Source organism: Sorex fumeus, unplaced genomic scaffold (genome assembly GCF_029834395.1).
Source record: "Sorex fumeus unplaced genomic scaffold, SorFum_2.1 ptg000010l, whole genome shotgun sequence".
In the NCBI taxonomy this organism is placed as follows: domain Eukaryota; kingdom Metazoa; phylum Chordata; class Mammalia; order Eulipotyphla; family Soricidae; genus Sorex; species Sorex fumeus.
Window position 1 is genome coordinate 34,886,036 of NW_026606067.1, and position 25,115 is coordinate 34,911,150.

General features: G+C 39.4%; 1 protein-coding gene across 4 annotated transcripts in view; it reads right to left on the reverse strand.

Moving 5' to 3' along the window:
• Nucleotides 1-25,115, reverse strand: part of TNIK (TRAF2 and NCK interacting kinase) — a 478,684-nt gene that overhangs the window by 22,253 nt on the left and 431,316 nt on the right. For 2 of the 4 annotated variants that reach the window (XM_056110723.1, XM_056110722.1), the window contains 5 exons: nt 21,948-22,132; nt 9,010-9,139; nt 2,988-3,152; nt 550-661; nt 274-360 (listed from right to left, as the gene is read on the reverse strand). In XM_056110723.1, the coding sequence (XP_055966698.1) occupies nt 274-360; nt 550-661; nt 2,988-3,152; nt 9,010-9,139; nt 21,948-22,132 (679 nt within the window). The remainder of the gene's footprint in view (nt 1-273; nt 361-549; nt 662-2,987; nt 3,153-9,009; nt 9,140-21,947; nt 22,133-25,115) is intronic. The other 2 variants (XM_056110725.1, XM_056110724.1) reach the window with 1 other exon arrangement.

Here is a 25,115-nt window from a genome sequence, read left to right on the forward strand (position 1 = left end):
CATTTAGAGTGGATTATTTAGAGGATTGATATTAATCTTACAAAACTAAACATCTCACCGCATCTCCTGCGATAGATCCAGAAAGACTTATTTTTTGAAATTTGACATTATCAATCGACAAATTGGCCAAAGCTGACTGATGATTAGTGAGGAGCAGAAGTGTAAAGAAAGCAAGGCTCTCCTCTACGTCAGCCAGAGTTTTGCAGAGAGCACACATCTAGAATGCAACTCAACACGCACTTATAGAGCCTACGGCGTGCACAACATTTGTACCCAGAAATTGCTTTTGAGAAATATGTGGTGAGTTTGGAGATCTCTGAGGAACAGCTTTTCCTAGGGCCCCTGGATACTTCTGGATTCCTACCAGAAGCAAAATAAAAGAGATTATATATGTTTGTTTTAGGAATCTTAAAAATGTATAATTCTTTCCTTTAAGAAATGACCTTAGCATTAAATGGCTTAACTGCTTAATTAATGATTAATTTCTTTATCTGGTCATACAAGAAAAGAATACCAAGCTGTTTTTAAGATCACGGGGTCCTAGCTTACCTGCAGCTGATGACTCTTCATCTTCTTCATCTTCATCAGTGGGAGATGTCTGATACACTCTGGGGTCCACAAAGGGGGTGAAGGAAGACTTAGTACTGCTCCCAATGCCATACTAATCAATAAGAAAGAAGATTACAAATATCAGATAAGTACTGCAGGAACAAACTATAGTACTTAGCTTGAACTTTAAAATCTACTTAGCAGTTTCATACTCTAACCCTTGAATTAAACTGTGAACCTCTTCTTGTTCTTCTGGTTTTAGTTAATATTGCCTCTCTGTCTCAGCAAATTTGCATTAATTGTAAGGCCATAGACTGAAGTGAGAAAACTGCATTTTGGTCTCTTTATGACACTTTCACATGTGGTAGGACGGCCGTGGTGAAAGAGCTGATCCTTCCCTTGAAGTTAAAACACAGCTCTTACTCGCCAAATAGTCTTACGAACAGCCACACAATAAACCAGGACTCTCTACACAACAGCACTCATCCTGAACACACAATCAACTAAACTAATCACAAATCCCAAAAAACTAATCACTTTTGGGATCTTTGAATTCCTCCACACGGGCCTGATGATACAGATGGCTTGATATTGGGTTAAGAATCTTAAGGTCTTTAATTCATGGACAAATTCATCCAGAGATTGATTTTTTAATTCCCAAGAGAGTTTCTTTAGAAAATTATGCATATGCACATGCTTTACTTGGGGGCCTCATGAAGATACAAAACCTGAAGTCAGTGCACTTTATGAGTTTACAAAACAACTTAGGTGTTTAAAAAGCACCATGAAATATGAAATCAAGCAGACTCAAAAAGAGTATGTTCAAATATCAAGGCACTGTGTCCTAAATTCTGTGTTTAAATTTTGAAAAAAGGAGTGTGAGTAACCAACTTCCTAGTTTGCTTGTCACATTTAGTTGTTTTTAGTACACATTTAGATGAAGAGACTAGCATTCAATGTAACAAACATATCTTTTTTGCTGGGATAAAGTTAATGGTTTTAGTCTTTTTATTAAAAACAAACCAGCAACCTCCTTAACCACATAAAAAGAAAATTACAAATATTCAACCTAACTTGATTCAAGATTTTCTCTCTAGTTTATGAAACTGAAACAATTTTATATTCTACAAGGTAAGATCCTCTTTCTAAAATAGTAATTCCACAGACATGTTTTCCTCTTGCCTTATTTATTTTTGTTTTGGAAACCACACCTAGCAGTGATCAGGGTTTCCTCCTGGCTCTGTGACCAAAGACCCTTTCTGGCAGTTTCCAGGGGACCATTTGAGGTGCCAGGGATTAAACTCCAGTTAGCTGTATGCAAAGCAAGCACCCTACTCAGTGTACCATCCTCTGATCTTTAAAGTTAGTGACAGAGGGAGGACAGATATTTTGAGTGCCACTTACCCGTGGCAGCAGCAAAATGTGAAGCAGGGTCCAAACTCATAGGGTTTGAGAGAGAAGTTCCTGCATATCTTCACAAAACTACAACAGTATGTTATATTTTCCAATGTGGGCCTATACTATTTTCCTTAATGCAAGCAAAGTTCATCTGCTTAGATGAGCTTTAGAAGCCAAAGTGAGAATTAATAAAACGCTGGGTGGATAACATCAAAAACAACAGTGCACATGCTTCATAAATATTTTTAGAGTCTATGTGTGACTCAATACTAATCTAAACACATGACCATGAATTGCCAACTAATCTAATTGGTCAACATCAGTCAATAACATTAGTGAGCACTGCTCATTTGACTGTGTTTATTCAAATCTTCCCAGAATTTTTTTGTATACATAATACGTTTCTCTTTTTTTTAAAAATGTAATTTGGGAATTTAGGAAGATAAACTCCTTGGGAATATATCCATTTACCAATTGTTATTTTTATAAACTAATGTTACAACCTCATTTCAGCTATTTATTTTTGTGTAAAAGGAGGCACACCAGACTTTACTTGGGGCCAACTCCCAGCTTGGTACTGGAAGTAACTCCTGGTGACTCTCAGGGTAACTCATAGGTACTGGGGATAGAACTCAGGGAATAACAACTGCAAAACAAGTGCTCTACCACTGAGCCACATTCTTGGACTTATGACCTCATTTAATTGAAGCCAAATTCAGCCAGAGGAAATTTATGTAAATAGTAACTCAACTGTTGATATTGGGATATTTGTTGACTGAGAAAAAGAGAGGTTCTATCTCTGGCTCCAGCCAGTCACTTAAATCCTTTAGTCCCTCAGTAATCTCATCTATCCAGTACAAACAGAAATGGGTCCGGATGACATCTGAGAGTTTTTCACTGTTCTGCTGCTTTGTCTTCTTCTTTTGAATACACACATAAGTTGTTATGCAGCAGACACCACCAGAGCAAGTTCCAGCGGGTTGGCAAAGTCTTGTCACCCGGAAAGAACAGAGTTTTCCTGGCTAATGCCCAGCACCTACTTCAGTCCCAGTGTCCATCTCCTGGGAGTGGGTGGTGATGCGTCCCAGACCCTCGGTGGGGGTCCCTGCTGGGGAATGGCTCTGCTGCACCAAGTCGGGGAGATTGATGTGGCCGGCAAAACCATTGCTGTCACTGTGGCCAGATCGCTTCTTCTCTCCAGAAGTCTGAGGGAGACAACACATGGAAGGGGCATGAGAGAGGAAGGGAAGGGGTCTCGGAGTAATGCCACGATGCCATCCCTCACCATATCCAAATGGGGTGTGGAAAGGTCACACTCACATAGTGGGCATAGATTTAGTAATACAAAAGGAACTAAGTTTTGCTAATGTTCATTGCAGGGACCGATGTTGAGTTCAGGCTGTTCCTGCAATCACTGCACTGGCTTGGACCTGGCTTTCCCTTTGAGAACTTTGACAGTTCTGGCCTGCAAATGACAGGAGGAATGTTTATTTTTAATCTTTTTTCACAGGATAAAACAGACTCCTAAGAGTGTGAAAGGTTATATGTGATTGATGTTACTAGAAAGTTTGAGAAATAACCAGAAAGCCTCAATGCCCTCAGTGGTTCTTAGCAAATGACTCTGCCTAAAAAATGCCTGGGAAAGGGGCATCTTTGGTGGCTTTGGTCACAGATCTCATATGTAGTCTTCACTAGTTTATTCTCTAAGTTGAATATTTCATCTTCTAAAGGCATCTGGAGAGTTTGACCTTGAATTATCTTATTGCCCCTTATTTTATGTGCATTGGGCAGTTTCTCCTGCTCAAGTGTTGAAAAACTTTTTAATATTTCCCCCCTTCACCCAACCTCTCAGTAGCATAAATCATGCATTCTCTCTAGACTGTGCTGGGATCCCTTGTTTCAGCACTGTTCTGCTTCAAGTCAAAAAACAGATTCAGACACATCAGTTATGAAAGAAAGACCTGAGGAGGCTAAGAGGAAATGGAACAGAAAGGGAGAAGCTTGAAGGACTCTGGCAGTGACCCCTGAATCTTCCTCCTTCTGAGTCATTCTGTTCATTCAACCAGCACCTTAGAATGAAATAAGTTTTGTGTGGCACATACACTGCTGGGATCACAAAGACAAGTGAATAACAGCCCTGCCTTAAGGACCTCATTCACACAACCTCAACAAGCTGTATAATCTCTATTCCCTCATCATGGGGAGTGGGCCTAAGAGGCTCCCAGTGCCAACATTAGCCAGGGACCATCCTAAACCTTTATGTGTAGCATTTCATTGACTCTATATAATAATACCAAAATTATTTCTATTTTTAAGATGGAAGGGCTGGAGAGATAGCACAGTGGTAGCGTGTTTGCCTTGCACACAGCCGACATGGACGACCCGAGTTCGATTCCTTCACTCCTCTCGGAGAGCCTGGCAAGTTACCGAGAGTATCTCGCCCACACGGCAGAGCCTGGCAAGCTCCCAGTAACGTATTCGATATGCCAGACACAGTAACAACAAAGTCTCCAATGGAGACGTTACTGGGCCCGCTCGAGCAAATCGATGAACAACAGGAGGGCCTTTACCTTACCTTTACCTTAAGATGGAATGCCTGAAGTGCCAAGAATTCATTAACCTGTCTGAGCAGCACTGGTTGTAAGTGGATTTAAATCAGAGCTTTCTGAAGGCAGAGCCCAGATACTCTGGGAAGTGCCTAAATAAATGGTTCACCTCTTGGCCAGATCTCATAGGATCAGCAGTGGACACCTAAGCTGAGCAAAAGATTACTACTGGGATTTACTGTAAAGTCTGAGAGCAATAGCCCAGTCTCTGTCCGGTTGTAGATTTATGATGTTGTGAGTATCTTGTACTGTAGGGTCCAGAAATGGGAGAGTACATGCGATACTCATATGGAAGAAAATACTGGTCTGTAAAAATAGAGCAAAGGAGCTATGGAGCAAAGTAAAGATGAACACAGGTAGACCAAGACATTGTGAGCACCAGAGACATGTGCATGGGAAGCTGCCTGATGTGACGTTTAGTTGTCAAACGTCACTGTCACTGTCGATTTGTTCAAGCGGGCCCATTAATGTCTCCATCGTGAGACTTGTTACTGTGTTTGGCATATCGAATATGTCACGGGGAGCTTGCCAGGCTTTGCCGTGCGGGGGAGATACTCTCGGTAGCTTGCCAGGCTCTCCGAGAGGGGCGGAGCAATCGAATTCAGGTCAGCCCTGTCGGCCACGTGCAAGGCAAATGCCCTACCCGCTATGCTTTTCCTGTCTTTGGCTTCTGCCATGACATAACTCCACATCTTTATTCCTTTCCTACCTACCTATGCTACGTGTGTGTGTGTGTGTGTGTGTGTGTGTGTGTGTGTAATGGAGTTGTGGGAGTGGTGGTGGTCGGCCCTTACCTAGCAGCAATGGTAAGGGCTTTCTCCTGGTTGGACCTGAAGTCATTTCTGGAAGACTGCATGCTATGCAGTGCTGGGGATTGAGCAGGGGTCAACCACATATAAGACAAGCACTTTACCTCCTGTACTAGTCTATGGGCCCTCACCTTTTGTTTTCTTTAAGTCTTTTATGTGGGTCTTTTCTCCATTACTTGTAAATAAACAAGATGGTGTTTCAGTTCAGTGGGGTGGACAAGCACTGGGTAGTTAGCAGCTGGTCAGTAAGGAAGGTATTATGGACCTTGTTTTCAGGATTTTGTGGTTGAAAGGAAGCTTTGAGAACAAAGGGATGGCTAAGGGATGTGATGAGTGAAGACTCAGCTGTGATGGGGAAGCGACAAGAGCTCTCCTGGCAGATGGTCCCCGTAGACAGAGTGGTCTAGGTAACTGGTGTGTTTATCCTCAAACTAGAGTAAAGAAAACTACAGTTCTGCGGGCTGCAGAAATGGCAAAGGGAGTAACAATGGGCAGGTTGTGTATGAAAAGGGGGAGTCTGTGCACCTGACGTGGTCATGGGCATTAGAGTTCATGTATTCCTATAGAGCTACCTAGTCGACTCACATGAGGAAGAGGATTTGTGCAAGGTTGCCTTGATGCTCAACTCAGAGAACTGAACTATTACCAGCACAGTGTCAAGTAAGTTATGCTATAATGCATTTCATTTTCTTTTAACTTCCTCAAACCTGCTTGGATTTTTACAGGTTTTTTAAACATTGGTTTTCAGTGGGTTCCCACTCAAGATTTGCTCTTTTCCAATGAGAAGAGCAGGTACGTGGTTCAGTGAAAGCAAACTCCAGGCCTCAAGGGTTAAGGGATGAGCCAGTCCTTCTCATATTCTCCTCTCTATAGGACCCTGGAGGTCACGCCCATGAACTGCCTCCCACTTCTATTTAAGGTCCTTTTACCCAGAGACACACAAAAGAGTCTTGGAACTGAGCAGCTCACTGCAGAGATTTCTCTAGACCCGAATTATCTAAAATTTTAGAATTCCAGGAGCGGCCGCGCAACATCTTATGTTATCCAGAACAAGCAATACAAAAGAGAGTATGGGGGTAATTGTCTGTCATAGAGGCAGGGGGAGCGGTGGGATGGAGTGAATACTGGGGACATTGGCAGTGGAAAATGTACACTGGTGGAGGGATGGGTTTGATCATTGTATGACTGAAACTCAAACAGGAAAGCTTTATAACTGTATCTCATGGTGATTCAATTAAAAAAAATTTTGTTCTTTTAAAAACATTTGAACTTAGTTATATACTGAGTTCCTCCTCTGCTCGAGAGCATCGTTCTCTTTCAAAAAACTTTTCTAAGATAAAGGTAAAGGTAAAGGCCCTCCCGTTGATCGTCGATTTGCTCGAGCGGGCCCAGTAACGTCTCCATTGGAGACTTTGTTGTTACTGTGTCTGGCATATCGAATACTCTCAGTAGCTTGCCGGGCTCTCCGAGAGGGGCGGAGGAATCGAACTCGGGTCGGCCATGTTGGCCGCTTGTAAGGCGAACACCCTACCGCTGTGCTATAAAAAAACTTTTCTATTTTCTAAAAAATAAAATAAAATAAAAGCCTAATACTTGGAAAAGGAAGCATTTAAACACTGAGAGGGCAAGAAGATTTGGGAGATCTTAAGAGAGAGCAAACTCACAGAGTATTAGGGAATGCTTCTCTCAGAATGACTGGTTGGGGTCATAGAAAAACAGAGTGCTGAGCCATTTGGAAGCAATTGGCAAGTGAAGAGGAAATATGGCTCCAAATACCTACTTCAAGCTACTGACTCTGTTGAAAAGGTTCAAGCAATTTTTTAAATTTTTTCATTTTTATTATCTTTTTTTGGGGGGGGGGTCATACCCAGCAATGCTCAGAGGTTACTCCTGTTTCTGAACTAAGGAATTACTTCTGGTGGTGCTTGGGGGACCATATGGGATGTCGGGGATTGAACCTGGGTGGGCTGCGTGCAAGGCAAATGCCCTACCCACTGTACTATTGCTCCAGCCCTCTAGCGAATTTTAAAACATATTAGAAAAAAATAAATTTATCTGGAGTTAGGGAGTAATTCCATTCAGCATATTTTCTTTCCTGCTTTTCCCAAGTGACAAACTCTTGTGATAAAGTCATCAAGACTACTGCTGAAACTGTCCATTCACTACCTTAGGAGATTTATAAGTCAGCATTCCACCATGTCAGCTTCAGCAAACCAGCCCATTTTTCATCTTAGGTCTTTTTTTTCCAATAATGCTTAAAATTAATTTTTATATATATATTTATTTATTTTTTAATTTTTATTAGTGAGACACCCTGAGGTACAGTTGTAGACTTACAAATTTTTGTGCTTGGGTTTCAATTATACAATGATCAAATATCCATCCCTCCACCAGTGTCCATTTCCCACCACCACTGATCCAAGTATCCCTCCCACCCCATGTCCCCGCCAATCCCACCCTAACTCTGTGTCAGGGCATTCCCTTTTGTTCTCTCTCTTCTATTGGGTGTTGTGGTTCGCAAAAGAGGCAATGGGTGACAACTGTGTTTGGTCTATAGTCTTAAGTGAAAGGCCTGTTTAATGGCTACTTGAAAGATGTATCAAGAGCTTAGAACAAAATTCTAGAAAGTTGCTTTGTGAATAAGTCTCCTACATTATCTTATCACCAGTGATTACTTCAAAAGTCTTATCTCAAAAATTTAGTTCCTTTCTTTCTTACAAAAGCAAGATACCAGCTTCCTTTTTAGTAGTGCAAAGCCTGATTTTATTGTTTTCCAATGTCATCTTGGTTGAAAATGGAGAACAACAAATGGCTTCTGTTTAAGAGGGCAATAGTGACCAATACACAGTAAAAGAGAGTAAAATAGTTAACATCCATTGACTGCTCCCCTATTAACTCATTTAATCTTCCACTCATCCTGTAAGTCAGATACTATTATTTATAAAGGCTTCTAGATTATTTAAAATGATACAGGAAGATATCTAGTAATTTTGAACCTGTGTGAATAGTCATTTCGTTTTGTCCAGGCAGAAACCTGTTGTCAAACTTGCAGAGCAATGAAGAAGGAGGAGATGACAGCTTCTGATTGGTCAAGGGTTTCTGGTTAGCACAAACAGATGAGAGGGAACACATATACCCAATATATAATGTTCCTAGAGTTTATAAAATATAATCATCCAAAGTGGTAAGGTACATAAGATCTGCCTAATTCTCTAGTTCACTGGCATTTTTTAGTACAGTAACTAGGTATGTGATATCACCATATCTTGGAACTACTAAGAATTTTCTATGTAAAATCCATAAGGAAAAAGCTTTGTGGGTAGGAGGCATAGTGAGGTCAGTGGTGCTATTAATCATGTTTGTTTTTCTATTGTAGGAAACATCTGGGTTTGTCAATTTTAGTCTTAGGCTCCAATTCTCTATTACAATGTGTACAACTTCTACTGAAAATTTGGACTAATGTAACTAAATCATACTGCAAATGCTTAAGAGGCTTCAGAAAAGAGATAATGGAAATCACCCAATCATTTAGAAGCACCTCCCTGCTTCCAACCAATTCCATATACATGTATAAGCACTCTGTGTGAAATTGTCAATTAAAAACTTCAGACATTCACTTGTATAACATAGTTTCTGTGCTAGCCCACCTCTCGTATCATCAAGGTTCCTTCTCTTGAAATACTGCCGCTGAAAGTGTCTGCATGGGAGGTCTCCAGCCCATGGGTGTTCACCATGCCCACGTTGTACTGCTCCGTGCTCCCAGGCGCTCCTGTTGGTCTGAGAGGAAAAGGAACAGTATTGATGGCAAGGTATGTTTAAGGGAACACATTTCCTGTCCAGGTTAGTTCTTTCTTAATTGTGATGAAATGGACATAACATAGTGTTTATCATTTTAACTACTTTTAGGGTCTGTTTTTTGTGACCCCAAAAAGCAGTGCTTGGGGTACCAGGGATTGAAACTAGGGTTACAGTATGCAGCGCATGCCTTCCAGTCCACGTAGCTATTTCCCTGGTTCTCATTTTATTTTATTTATTATTTATTTATTTTGCTTTTTTGGGTCACACCCGGCGACGCACAGGGGTTACTCCTGGCTCTTCACTCAAGAATCACTCCTGGTGCTGCTCAGAGGACCACATGGGATGCTGGGAATCGAACCAGGTTTGGCCGCATGCAAGGCAAACGCCCTACCTACTGTGCTATCACATCAGCCCCGCTGATTTCATTTTCACTTTTTTTTTTTAAAAAAAAAAAGTATGCTCAGCTGTCTTTACAGCTGTCTTTACTATATTCTATACTGTGTGTGTCTAGGGATTGAACCCACTGCCTCACGTATGCTCTGCTCTATCACGGAGCCACACCCCCAGTTCTTGGTTTTTAATAATGTAGCAGTGATGCCTGAGCAGGTGTCCGCTTGTGCAGCTCCTTCCTCTCCCTCCACCAGAGAAGCTTCCAACTCTCCAAAGAGAACATTGGACAAGTCCACATCGCATCCCGCCAGGCTCTACAGCTCACCAGGTGCTCTGACCAGCAAACACTTGGAATAAAGTGTTCCGGTGCCTTTACCTCAAATACGACTTGGTATTCTTCTTATTATATTTTAATTAATTTATTCTTAAAAATTAATTTGCTAATGCATTATGTGTTATATAGTTAGTCAGTTTCTTTTATTTGTTTTTATTTTTTAACTTTTATTAATGAAACACCATGAGGTACAGTTGTAGACTTATAAATTTTTGTGCTTGGGTTTCAATTATACAATGATCAAACACCCATCCCTCCACCAGTGCCCACTTCCCACCATCTCGCGTCTCAGTATCCCTCTCACCTCCTATCCCCCCGTCCCACCCTGCATCTGTGGCAGGGCATTCCCTTTTGTTCTCTCTCTCCTTTTGGGTGTTGTGGTTTGCAAAAGAGGCATCGAGTGGCAATCATGTTTGGTCTATAGTCTACTTTCAGCATGCTTCTCCCATTCTGGGAGGATCCTCCCAACACCCTTTATTTGGTGCTCCCTTCTCTCTCTGAGCTCCTAGCCAGTTTCTTTTAGATTTAGAATGCACTAAAGTACTATTATAATAAAACAGAACAAATTGTGAAGTCTTTTCACATAGACAAAAGCCACAGCTGTTGATCCAATTCTAGAGTTGAAAGTGATTAGATAAGCTCCAAGTATAAAGATAAATTTAATGTAAAAGTTATTATATCTGGTCACAGGGTTATTAAGTTCTTGTCTAAGAATTTATTAAACTGTTTGTTGTTAGTTGGGCCTTCCGTGTCATTATTTTGGTTTCTTGAGTTTGGCTGGCTTCTATGCTACTCGCCCATCTAAGTTGGCGAACTCCTACTGGCGTTTCTTTTTCTTTTAATTTTATTGAATCACTGTGAGATAGTTACAAACTTCCATGTTTGGGTTCCAATCGCACAATGATCAAACACCCATCCCTCCACCGTTCACATTCCCCACCACCAATATCCCTTAGAGGTGGCACAGCCGCAGAGTACAGAGACTTCAGGATACATGGTCTGGACCAGTGAGTTGACATATTGGTGACTGTGAGAGGTGGGCGTGGCTACCCGGGCTTCCAGAAGTATAGGTGGGGGAGACCTCCCACTGCCTACAGCAATTCTGAGAAGACTCCCCGCCATTTCTAGCCTGGGCACCCAAGTTCCTGTAATTATTTGCTGTTTGGGTCTCTGCAGAGGATATTCTTGAAATGGTAGAGCTAAGTAAGCCCTTACCATGGCTGAAGGGATGAGGTGTGAGTGTGGCTGTGGGGGCTCTAGCAGGGTGGGTACTTGGCCGTCAGCCTCCCTAGGGTACCCCAGAGTCTACAGCTGCTGCAGGGATGGTGTTTCCATGAATTTTAGCTGCTTGGCATGCATCTCCTTGGAAACTGGTTGGTATTTTTTTTTCCTTAAATGTTGAGCCATGTTCAGCTCTGCTCAGGAATCACTTCTGCATTTTATGTTCAGGGATCATCCTCTTTGCAGTGCTCGGGGAACCACACGGGGTGTCAGGAATCAAAGCCAAAGAGGATGTGTGCAAGGAAATTCGCTGACCTATTGGTAAAATGTGATATACAGATAGATCATATAGATAGATAGATTTCTACTTGCTTTGATTTTGCATGTTGGATCATTTTAAAGGGGAAGGCAAGAGTGTCTTGGGTGCCTGGGAGCAGAGACTGGAGTTTCCTGTGTGTTCTTGTGGTCCTGAGGAAAGCATCACGGGGAACAGAGCCAGGCAAGCAAAGAGGCTCATGCTACATTTAGCACTCCTCTTTCAATTTCTTTCTTTCTTTTTTTTTTTTTTTTTTGCTTTTTGGGTGTCACACCTGGCAATGCACAGGGATTACTCCTGGCTCGGCACTCAGGAATTACCGCTGGCGGTGCTCAGGGGACTATATGGGATGCTGGGAATCGAACCCGGACCGGCCACGTGCAAGGCAAACGCCCTATCCGCTGTGCTATCTCTCCAGCCCCTCCTCTTTCAATTTCAAAATGTGTGCACAGGCGGGTGCATGGCTCGTGTGCGCGCTCACCAAATGCTTACTTTGAAACTAACCAACTGGAGCAATTGAGTAATTGAATTGGATTGAATCAATGTAAATATGGATTAGAACTCAAGTGTTTGAGAGGAAATGTCAAAGATGTCTTCTTAAATTTTCTTCCCTAAAAGGGGCTCTTAATAGTATGCTAGGATGGGGGAAAAGAATTGCTACAGTGAATTTCTGGCAAATTGTTAGATCAGTAATTGAGAGTATGTCACAAAACTATGATTTCTTCAAACTTCTCATTTTAGACTGTGTGTAATTCTTTTTTTTTTAATTTAAATTTAATTAATTTTTTTTTTTTTTGCTTTTTGGATCACACCCGGCATTGCACAGGGGTTACTTCTGGCTCTACACTCAGGAATTACTCCTGGCGGTGCTCAGGGGACCATATGGGATGCTGGGAATCAAACCCGGGTCGGCTACGTGCAAGAAAAATGCCCTACCCTCTGTGCTATCACTCCAGCCCCCGACTGTGTGTAATTCTTACATTAAAAAATATGTTGTATTTAATTATTTTTACTTTTTGTTCCTTGGACCACTCCCAGTTGTGCTCAGGATTAATTACTGATCTGTGTTTAGGGGTCACTCCTGTTGAGGCTTGGAGGACAGATGTTCTGCTTGGGATCTAATCCATGTCAGCCACATGCAAAGCTATCTACTGTCTACTATCACTCTGGCCCTGAAAAAAACTAATTTCAAGTAAAAATTCTTTAATTAACTTTTCATATATTTCAGCTAAACTCTTCTCCAATATTTGTGTTTTCATTATTATTATTTTAAAATTCTAGTCACTGGTTCCAATTCTTTTCTATATAAATGTCATAGCAAAGATTTAATGTGCCATTTTTTTAATCCATCTCCTTTCTTAAAGTCTTCTTCCATCACTACTTTTACTATGTCTAATTTCCCTCATCAATTTTAAAGTTGTAAATTTTATTAATATCTATGTTCTGTTAATATTTTACTCAACAGTAAATTTTACTATATAAATGCTAACCAGTAGACCTTTTGCCAGATATTTTTTTAAGCTGTTTTTTTCTGGGTCAACTTTTATACTTATGATTTTATGAGGTATAACTGCTTTATCAGTGACATATTTATTTTAATAAGGGTCAATTTTAGCATAGTTCCACTTGTACAGCTGTTGGATCTAGGCTGGTGGGATTTACTTAGTGGCTACCAGGGTTACCCAGGGTGGTGCTGTGTGAAGTTGAACGGTGGAATGTCAAGCTATATCAGGAATTGAACTCAAGCCTTAAATATGCAATGCATGTACTCTACCACTTGAAAGAACTATCTTCCCGACATCTTTGATAAATGTTTATGATAAACAGTTCGGATGTTTTGAATTTCATTTTGTATTACTTCTGTTAGCAAGAGACTTATAAATAAAGTATCATAAGACATATTTCTTTCTTAGTCAATTCCCTTCAGAAACAATGAGCAATTTCTCTTAGATACTTTGTTCTGGTGGGCGGTTCTGTTGCTATCTTAGGAGTTTTCAATAAACATCGATTCATTCTTTGTACATTATATTAGTTACCACACCATTCATTTTTCTGTTACCATATGGTTTTGTGTAAGACAACTGCTCTTCATTATGGAAAATCTTTGTATCTGAACATGCTCCTAAGCCCTTCTCTATATAATTTTTTTAAAAAAAATCAAAAACACCAAAAGCTTTTTTTAATGACTTGAGTGAAGATTGCATTCAAACAGTTTGTCAAAATGTGTGAACTGCTGAGCAGTCGGCTATGAGAAAAAATTATTAGTATACTTAGAGATGTTCTAAAAATTAATGTTGGATTTTGCCATTTTGAAACTTCAAAAGTGACTCTGGCATAGGATTCACTCTTCTATATAGGTCACGCTAAAATGAATTTTGAAAGTTAGGTTGTAAGTAACCCTAAAAGTGAATAGAGTCTGTAAGAATAAAACTAAAATGAAGCTGCGTATAGGTAGGTTACTTGGTTGATAAAGTTTTCTTCATGGATGGGAGTGAGGTTGACCACTCGCACTGTTACATATGTACACTTGCTGAAAGTGATTCTGTAAATGGATGGCAGAATGAAACTCAGGTTTTCGCTGTTGAAATGGGAATTTATTGGATAGTAGAGGAGGGGCATATAATAATCTATATGGTAATGCATTAACGTTGGAAATAACAGAATGGACTCAGATTTAGCTTAATGTACATACAGATGACTATGTAAAATATTCAATATATATGAATATCACAAGTTAATATTCATGTATATATTATCTTGCTCTGTCAGCTGAGAGGGTTTAAAAGAAATGATACCCCAGCACGAGTATCCATTTTTTTCTGTATTATTTAACAAAAGGAACCAAGACTTCTTGGAAAAAAAATCTGATTTTAGGAAACATACAAGATGACAGGGCTCAGGGCTATGCCACTCAAAGGTGCATATGAGCTAAATTAAAGAAATTCCAATATTCTACTTCTATATTGGAACAATTTGAGCCACAGAATAAGAGAAATTATTGAGGGGCTGGAGCCGAAAGCACAGTAGGTAGGATGTTTTTTTTGCACATGGATAACCCAGGTTTAACACTGTCAGGTGTAATTCCTGAGTGCAGAACCAGGAATGACTCGAGAGCACTGTAGGATGTGATCCAAAAATCCAAAAAGAAAAAAAAGAAATTACTGAATAATAATCAAAGTATTACAAAGTCTTATAATAAGGGCAGAGTCTCCTGCCCCCACTCCTGGCTGTCCTCACCGGGGCCCCTTGGAGGGGGGAGGGTTGAGTTTCTCTCTCCCTCCCCCCCCCCCGCCCCGAGCAGAGCCCCAGCAGCTGAGGCCCTTTGGAGCCAGCCAAGGCCATGCTGGGGCCACTCTCCACACGTCTGGACGGGCCTCATGCATGAAAGAACTGGCAGAGGAACCCAGGTATGCGGGTCCCGGGGCTGAGGTCTCCAAGTCTACTCGAATTGGGACTGGACCCCCTCCACCTAGACCCCCCCCCCATCTTCCAGTAGGTAGGCGTCACACCCACCAGCTGCCGCCAGCGCCAGGTTGGTCCCATCAATGGCCAAGACACAGAGACTATAAAACCCAGTTCCCAGAAACACGTGGCCACATGTGGCTGCGAGACATCTTATTTTTTCCTTTGGAGAACCCGGCAGGCTACCACAAGTATCCTGCCTGCACGGCAGAGTCTGGCAAACTCCCCGTGTCGTACTCAATATGCCAAATACCAGTAACAATGATGGGTCTCATTCTCCTAATGTTGAAAGAGCATTGAAATGGCTCTTCTAAAATGTCAGGGCTAGGAAGAAGGAGATGTTATTGGTGCCTGCTCGAGGAAATGGACGAACAACAGGATGATCGTGACCGTGATCGTGATATTAAGTCTTATTAAAATATTATAAAATTACAAAATAAATATCCATTTATCTATAGTGGTAAAGGTAAAGGTAAAGGCCCTCCCGTTGATCATCGATTTGCTCGAGCGGGCCCAGTAACGTCTCCATTGGAGACTTTGTTGTTACTGTGTCTGGCATATCGAATACTCTCGGTAGCTTGCCGGGCTCTCCGAGAGGGGCGGAGGAATCGAACTCGGGTCGGCCATGTTGGCCGCGTGTAAGGCGAACGCCCTACCCGCTGTGCTATCGCTCCAGCCTATTTATACCACTATTTATAGTGGTATACATAAATAAATAAATAAATGGAAGAGGCAAATCTTAGGTGTCAAGCAATTTCAAATAAGTTATGTAGATACTGTATTACTTTCAGAGCTGTAATTCCTTAAGTGCAGGCTATCCCTAGTGACTTACTTAACAAAAAGAATAGTAAGAGCCTAAACAATGATGGAGAGAAATGAACATTCTGGTAGGGTGTAGGGTTGGAATGCTAAATGCATGAAACCCGATAATTGACCATATCACAATATTGTAAATAACACTGACTAAAGTAAAAACAACCAACCCCCCCAACAAACAAACAAACAAACAAAAAAGGAAAGGAGGGGGAAAATAAGTTTGCAGTGGAGAAATTTAACAAACACTGCTTGGGTCAGATGACAAAAGACAATACCAATAGCTGTAAGTCAATTGATAGTATGCTTCATTGTTACAGTGTAAAAAAAAAATAACAACTCTGTGATCTTTCTCCTCCGATCCATGACCCTAGTTTAATCATGGGAATAAGAAAAGAATTTCAGTAGAGAGACATTCTAACATACTCCAACTTATTACTCCTCAAAACTGCTGCTACTTAAAAATAAGGGAGGTGGGAGAAACCATCACAATCATGATGACTGTAACGTGATGTGAAAATTAAGTCACAAAATGTAATGCAGCATCCTGATGGAATCCTGAGTATTTAGTCAAAACTGAAAACATCTTAATAAACTATGGACTAGGACTAAAATGTATAAAGATTGCTTCACTAATTATAACACTCAGCATATATGAAAATAATAAAGTAATTTTTACAGGGTAGGGAGAATAACATGAAAATTTGATTTGTATTATATCATTACATAGAATAAAATCTAAAACTTCTCTAAAAGTTTATTAATAATAAAGGAAAAAAGTCAATAATTTAAAAAGTACTGGAAATAAAACTGTACAATTTGACATTACATGTATGACATTGTATAGTTAAAGTTATTCTTTCTCTAAAAATTAATTTTTTTAGAATAAACTACAACAACACTGTCCTTCCGTTGTTCATCAATTTGCTCGAGCGGGCCCAGTAACATCTCCATCGTGAGACTTCTTGTTACTGTGTTTGGCATATTGAATACTCTCGGTAGCTTGCCAGCTCTCCTAGAGGGGCAGAGGAATCGAACCCAGCTCGGCCAGGCTGGCTGTGCGCAAGGCAAGCACCCTACCGCTGTGCTATAACTCCAGCCTACTGGAGTGATATTTAGCATACTATGGAGTGATTTTTAGCATACTATGTTATGCTAAGTCACTCCAGTTTAGCCTACTGGAGTGATTTTTAGCATACTATGTTTTAGCATACTATGTTGTTAACTTTCTGTAAAGACAATAAAACAAAATATCTCAATAAATTAAAAGGAAAAAGATGGATAATTTCCTGTAATTAGGTCACAGATTTAGAACAGTAATTTCCTCTAATTAGATTTGTCAAAGTGTTCCTGGAGGTATTGATTTAATTCGATTCAATACACATTTACTGAACACCTGCTATATGAAAGGATTTTAGTTTAGCATTGGGTAGTGGATATAAAAACAAGACAACACATTTCCTAGAATTAAAGAGATAAGAATTCAGAAAAGCTTCACTAATATAAAAAAAAGAATTCAGAAGAACAAAAAGCCATAATACAAATATTCAAATACTAGTCAGGATAAAAGTAAGAAAGTGATATTAAAGAGGAATTCACTCTAAGAAAAGGCATGGCATTAGAAAATATAAGAATAGGTGGGATTAGTTTTTTGTGGAATGTATGTCCAGCTATTACAATCCAAGGGCCGTAAAATTATAAGTCAGTAGAGGTAGAGCATGACCAGAGCCATATGATACCAATCAACTGCAACCTGAATATTGACAAAGGAAGAAAGGACTGAAATCTTGGTGGGGGAATTATGATAGCCTGGGAAGCAATGGATTCAGAGGAATGGCTTTCCAATAAGAATGGAAAACACAGCTGTTAGGAAAAATGAAGTCATGAAATTTGCCTATAAATGGATGGACATGGAGAGTATCATGCTGAGTGAAATGAGTCAAGGAGAGGGACAGATATATAGATATAGATATATATGTATATATGATAATGGCATTCATTTGTGGCATATAAAATATATATTGTAGAAGATTAACATCCATGATCAGGGAGAACAGGGGTTAGGAGGACTGACCAATGGCTGGAACTAACCACAAGTGTGTAGTAAGATAGAGAAGAGACAAGTATGACAATGATAGCTGGGAATGATCATGCTGGACAATATCTGAGGGTTAAAAGTAGGTAAAGTCATATTCCTGATGACCTTTCAGTATCAATATTGCAAATCACAATGACAGAGAGAGAGAGAGAGAGAGAGAGAGAGAGAGAGAGAGAGAGAGGTTCCCGCCATAGAGTCAGACAGAGGGTGGGGTCGGGGATGATGGGAGGGAACCTGGGAACACTGGTGCTGGGAAACTGGGAGATATACACTGGTGGAGGGATGGGTGTTGGAATACCGTTTGACTGAAATCCAATGGTGAACAGCTTTGTAAGGGTCTATCTCACAATGATTCAATAATAAATTTTTTTAAAGAAGGAACACAAAGATGTGTGCTTTCATTGTCCAAATTTCATTTTGAGAGATCCCATGAGTGTACTCATGAGGTCTGTCCTGAAGCATGTGCTCAAACTTAAGAGAATAAACTGATGCAAAAGAATGGCTCTTGCCTTCTCAATATGACATAAATTAACTTACATGTCCTTCCTTCCTTTCTTCTTATTCTCTAAAGTTTTAACCATCTCCTGATTATGGAAATAGTACATGCCTATCACAAAATTGGAGACTAACATAAAATTAACGTTTTGTAAGTTATGATCTACACTACGGCTCCATTTCCGGGACTTTCTTTTGTCTACATTATGCTAGTAAAATGTGGCAATGCCTATCTATTTATTTATTTATTTGCACAAAAGGTAAAGGTCATCTCACAAAAGCAAATTACAGTCTAAAACCATATTTAGAAACTTTAACTCTAAAATATTCTATTACTAAATATTTTTCATAGGACATTTGAATAGTGTGAAGTTTCTTAGATATGCGTGTGTCATACCACTGTAGAACAGGATGTACATTACCACTGTAGAAAAGGATGTACATTTTATACTCCCCCAAATAAATAAGTTTATCAATTTTTAATAAACAATTCGTATCTGCCTTTTCCCCTTTGAATGCATCTCATACGTAAATACTTTAAATAGTCTTTAATAATGACTACTTCAATTGTATACCTAACCAATTCTTTAACAACTATCTCAAGTTTTCCCTTCACTCAGGGATAGTTCATGTGTTACTTTTCACCTGGGTTACAATACCTGATGCAGTCCGATATCTTTTCTCTTTCCAAACCATCTTGCTTAAGTAACCCTGCCTCTGTTACTCCCCAATGGGAGAGATTCTCTGAGGCTCTCCAATGGTGCCCTGGTGATGTGCACACTTCTTGGTCTGTTTTCTCTGATCCACTTTCCCTCCTCACACCCTTCCTTTCCATTAAACTCAACCTCTATTTAACATCTTCTGCTCGGGATTCTAATAGTTCTTACCTCATGTTCCTTTCTACCTTAAAGATAGGTGCACATCTTTCCTCTGAGTTAGACTATAAATCTTTGAAGCCAAAACTCAGAATTTCAGTACAAACCAATGAAATATAAATTGAACTCACTGAAGAACTACTCTATTCCAGATATATGCAAATTGTTGAGTAGAGACTCAAAGTAGAAACAAGCTTCACTTTTAGGGATGTCACGGCCCGGAGCGAAAGATAACATACAGGAAACCATGCTGATTCAAAGCGCTGAGTGGAACTCCAGGAAGACACATGAGATGCAGTGGTTGCAAAGAAGAGGGGCTAGGCTATCAAGATTGGCTCTACCTATGCAGCTGGCTAGGTAGGAGTCGGTGGTTTTTATTTTTTTTTATTTTTTTGCTTTTTGGGTCACACCCAGCCGATGTTACTCCTGGCTCTGCACTCAGGAATCACTCCTGGCGGTGCTTGGGGGACCATATGGGATGCTGGGAATCGAACCTGGGTCGGCTGTGTGCAAGGCAAACGCCATACCCGCTGTGCTATTGCTCCAGCCCCAGAGTCAGTGATTTTTAAAGGGGGAGAAGAGTATAAGGCAGCAGAGAGAAAATACAGCAGGAATTTTAAAAGTTGGCACTTTTGCCGTGGGAGGAGGTTACAGACTTACCTCTAGAGATAGGAGGGTACACCTCATGCGAAAAAGAAAGGAAGCTTAAGAACCAAATAAGATTGTTTTGTGGTTGTGTTTGATTGTTCTTCCAAATATTTCTTTTATTTTGGTTTTCCAAGTGAAAGATCGACTCTTCTCTAATGGTAATAAAAACTTTTGGAAATTAGAACTCATGTATGCACTTCCCATTGTCTAAAATCCCTCAGTATGGTAACTGATACATAAATGCAAGTTTAATCGATCTTAAATTCATTATCCACCCTCTTCCTGTTAGTTGTATACTCAGTGTTTAAAGAAAACTCAAAACATCTATTAGAAGAATTAACCATTGCTGAGCCAAGAAAAAACTGAAAGAAGGAGCATATTATGCGGAAATGTTTTGGATGAATAATTTTTGCCCCTAGAATACTTTTGTTTGCTATTAACAATTTAATGTAATTTGTTTTAAAATGTCATATTTTCATCTATTTATTGTCACAACTAATTGGGTAATCAAGAGTAAAAGAACAAGTATGGATTTTCAGCTTTGATAATTGGATCTGGCTCTTGGAATTTATTGCATGCAACAGTTATAAATCAATGAATATCATTCCTGAAGACTGGTGAATCCTTTCTCTGAAGCCCATGCTGGACAAGGCCATCGTCTCTGGCTTGAAATGGTATCTTCTCCATAGAAGTGATTGTATAGGGATGACTAATACTGGTTGCTGTGTCCAAGAAATCAATGAGTATAAAATATAGAAAAGTTTGTTGTTTCTTTGAAGGAGGAAATGGGATATGGAAGTGCAGTAAAATGAATATGTTTGCATTCATTTGAGGATACCTTAAGTCAAGAAGGGAAGGTGGGTCATAGGCTTCATTTTAATGAAAAAGAAAAAGAAAAAGTAACAAAAATAAAGAGGCAAAGGCTGTAATTCAGGCAGACAAAACACTGGAATAAAGATTCAAAAATTTGAATTAGAATTAAAGAGATAAGAATTCAGAATAGACCTGAATAGAATCACAAAGTGATCACAGAACCTCTGTGACAATGCCACAAGGAATACAGAAGATGAGAAAAATCATCAAGAGGAACATATTAAGACCCCAATATTAGAAGTTTTTCTGCACCATTATCTGACACCTGATTTTTTGCTAGAATGTGGCCCCCACCCTGATAGGTGCATTTCTCATTATTTAGAGATAGTGATGGGCAAGCATATGTTTTCTGCCACCCATTTTATTTTTTTATTTTCTTTCTTTTTTTAATTAGTGAATCACCGGGAGGTACAGTTACATACTTACAAATGTTCGTGCTTGTGTTTCAGTCATACAATGATTGAGCATCCATCCCTCCATCAGTGCCCATTCTCCACCACCAATGATCCCAGTAGCCCTCCCACCTCCCCACCCCACCTCTGTGGGAGGGCATTCCCTTTTGTTGTCTCTTTCCTTTTGGGTGTTTTAGTTTGCAATAGAGGCATTGAGTGGCCATTGTGTTTGATCTATAGTCTACATTCAGCACACATCTCCCAACCCTTTACTTGGTGTTCCCTTCTCTATCTGAGCTGCCTTTCCCCCAAGCCTTTGAGGCCAACTGCCACCCATTTTTAATCTCTAAGGGCCCTTTTCCCATACACTTTTTCATTCTTATGATAAAAGCACATGTCAACAGTCTGGCTACCAATATCATTTGTCCTGGCATGACAAGAATCAAGAAATCACCGCCGAAAGGATTGTTAATTCATTAAGAGTTCCTTAGCGCTAGAAATGCTTTGTGTTCCAAGTGATGGTCTATGGAGATAATTAAAGAACTATTATCTAGAGAATTCTCACATACCAAAGTTAATTGATCCTACTAGAGACTCATAGTGATTTTATATGTAATATTCTTGCTCTTCTGATTTGAAGATCTAGTAACTACATCTTATAATTAATTAATTAGGCTTTTTTTGGGTCACACCTGGCGATTCTCAGGGGTTACTCCTGGCGCTGCACTTAGAAATTCTCCTGGCGGTGCTCAGGGGACCATATGAGATGCTGGGGATCAAACTCAGGTTGGCTGCGTGCAAAGCAAATGCCCTACCCACTGTACTATCTCAAGGGTCCAACAAGCTATTTATTAAAATCAGCCCACTTACATGAGTCTGGGTATGTCGCTGACAGCCACTGTCCCGTCATGGGTTTCACTCTCTCCATCTTCCTCCTCTTCATCACTACTTTCTGACTCCTCACTGGAGGAGGAGTAATCAGTCACCTTCTTCAGTGGACGATTTGTTTCTTCAATCCGGAGTTCTCTTAATTCTTTGGCTAATGCCGTCAGGTCCTACAAAAGAAGAGTTTTCTCAGTGTGGGTGAACTGTAGGTGCAACCAAAGCTACATTTCAGCAAGTCAGTGCTCCAGCTTAAGCAACAAGTAAAAAAGCTCTCTATATAACTCTTACAAACATAGTTACTGCATGGGATTAAAAAAAACAATGCTTGTAGCATGTAGAAACTAGAAAAGAAAGATGAAATAAATCAAAACTTTGTTCAAAACCAATTGCTAGACTGAGACTGTTCAAATAAATAAATATATATATACATGAATGTGTACACATATGTGTATACACATATGTACAAACATTGCGTTCTCGTTTTATTTTGGGAAGGTGAAGTGATCACCCTCAACATTAATGGGAAATTACATGGGATCATAAATTGTTTCCCAGGATTTTGGTATTCCTGCCCAAGCCATACTCATGGACGTTCCCCTGTTATGACTGCTACTGTACCAAAATCTAGCATCAGTTACAGAACAGAGCAATTCCCAAGGTTCCAGTTATTACAATGACTTAGTTGGTATGTCATCATTCCCTGGAGAGCAGAGGCACCACATCAAATAATGGCCCACCCCAAAGCCTAGTGTCACTAAAATAGACAGCCAGAGAACTCAGTTAATCAAGAGGAATAAAGCATAAAAAGATAAAGGAAGGACTGGAGGAAGGAGATGGGAGGGAGAGTGGAACTAAAGAAGGAAGGAAGGAAGGAAGGAAGGAAGGAAGGAAGGAAGGAAGGAAACAAGGATAAGAGGAGTACTCTTCCAGAACGATAGGTGTTTCATTTTGTTTTAAATGCAGTCACCTGGCAGAAACCCTGGCAGAGAATACCGAAATGAATATGCAAACACCCAGAGGAAGAGATAGTTTTCTCGATTTTCCAAGAGTATGATGAAACCTTTAGCCTTATGGATATGATGATGTGGTACTTAATCACCAGGCATATTGCAGGCAGTGTGCTGGACATCTGACTATCTTGGATTTGACATGCTTTCAGAGCAATGCAGAGGGAAGCAGTTCTGCAAGAGCATGGCCGCTCTAAGTTGCATGGGTTAAACTGCCCATGGCACACAGCATGCAAACGAGGAAGAAGCAATTTGACATTAGTCTTACCATTTCTCCCTATATTAGTGACCCATGTGGGAACCAGAGCATTCAGTGAAAGACAGGGGATTAGGGAGAAAAAAACTCATTGAAAGATACTAAACCCCACAGTTTTCTTATGGCCATATTCTCTCTTTATTTCAATCCAGAAATGTATCGGTTCCATTCAACTGATGCAGAGTCAAGCAATCTAGGTGATCTATAATAACGTTTGATATTCTGTTCTCATTGGTTAAACAAGAAACTGTGATAAATGTAAGTTATAACAATAATAATAATAATTGTATTTGGTGAAGATAACAAATCATGTTACTCTTCTAGACTGGTTAAATAAAGCTAAGAAGAGAAATCCTTTAAATGTTTTATTTGGTCTAGAATGTAAGTTAAATAAAGAAGTCATTGTTAATTTTATCTAAATCCAAACAACAGTAACTGTTTTTTTATTTATTTTGTGTCACACTCAGTGGTGCTCAAGGCTTGCTCCTGGCTCTGAGCTCAGTGATCACTTCTGGTGGACTCAGGAAACCAGATATGGTGCCTGGAATTGAACCTGGGTTGGCCACTTACAAGGCAAGTGCCCTACCTGCTGTCCTATGTCACTTAGCCCTAAATTTTAAATTTGTCCTGACATTTTTGAATCGGATCTCTATGAAAAGAGACACTTATGAAAATTCAAATCGTGCATTTTCTACCCAAGCATGCTTTCTGGGCTTTTATACGTGTGGTCACATGCACAGAGACATCCATGACCTCAATCTCAGTGTCTGTATTTGCCCCAACTGTAAAAACGAAAATAGAATTAAAGTAAAAAGACTCCGTGGTTATTAAATGTAATGCATAGCATTAAAAAAAAAGAAAATTACTACATAGATAAAATTTAATATAAATTTATTTCTGGTTTCTGGTTTCTTGATTAGCCAAATCAAGTACATTCAACATCCAGATTTCAGCTTTTATTTCTTAATTTCCTGTGACTCTCGCCACACTTATTTATGTCAAATAGAGAAAAAAGGGAAGTGTATTCTAAACTTGAGTATGTTTGGAAATACAGTTTATATCTTTTTTAAGGCTATGAATAGAAAAGGACATTATAATCTTCCAAATCAATAATAATTCAAATTAGTTAAATTTATTTTGCACTGTGTTTTCTACATGTTAGATCTAAGTTAGGTGTCATCAATGAGTATAAATAGCATTTAAGTATATTACTGTCATTGAAAATACATTTTATTAAAAATTAAAGAGAGAATATGGTTTAAAATTTTTTTGTACTGTCAATAGTTCTGAGTAAAATATATTAGATATAATTTATTTAAATTAATAATACATTTCCATATGGATTACCTTTCCTTTCCTTTGACACTTTAAAGGAAACTAATAAAACAACACCTATTTAAAATATTCGGCAGGTCAAAAGCTCAGTGATTTAAAGAAAGTCTAATTTGTTAAAATGACCAATGTTTTTCTAACCCTACATTTAGAAACACTTTTATTTCTGATTTGCTTTATAATTTCACTTTTAATTAGATTCATGTGTGTGGGCATTATTTAAAAACTATTTTTTCCTGAAATAGCAATTAATTGCAAATTCATTTTAGTTTAATTGCTAATAGTGTAGAGGTGAATCATAAAAAATCTAAAGGTAATAATAATGAACAACCCAAAAGTTGTTCCTTAGAAAAGAGAAATTAATCTTCCATTGCCAATAGCCAGTGCATTTAGCTGAAGTGTTGTTTCTTATTCATTCACTCTGAAATATTTACAATAGCAAAGTTTTAGGAACAGACATGATCTAAAAAAGACACTATTGAGTTCAGATCCATTTCCATACATTTTTATTTTTTGACAATACCAATTTTCTCCATATAATGAGTTTTGTGGTAATTT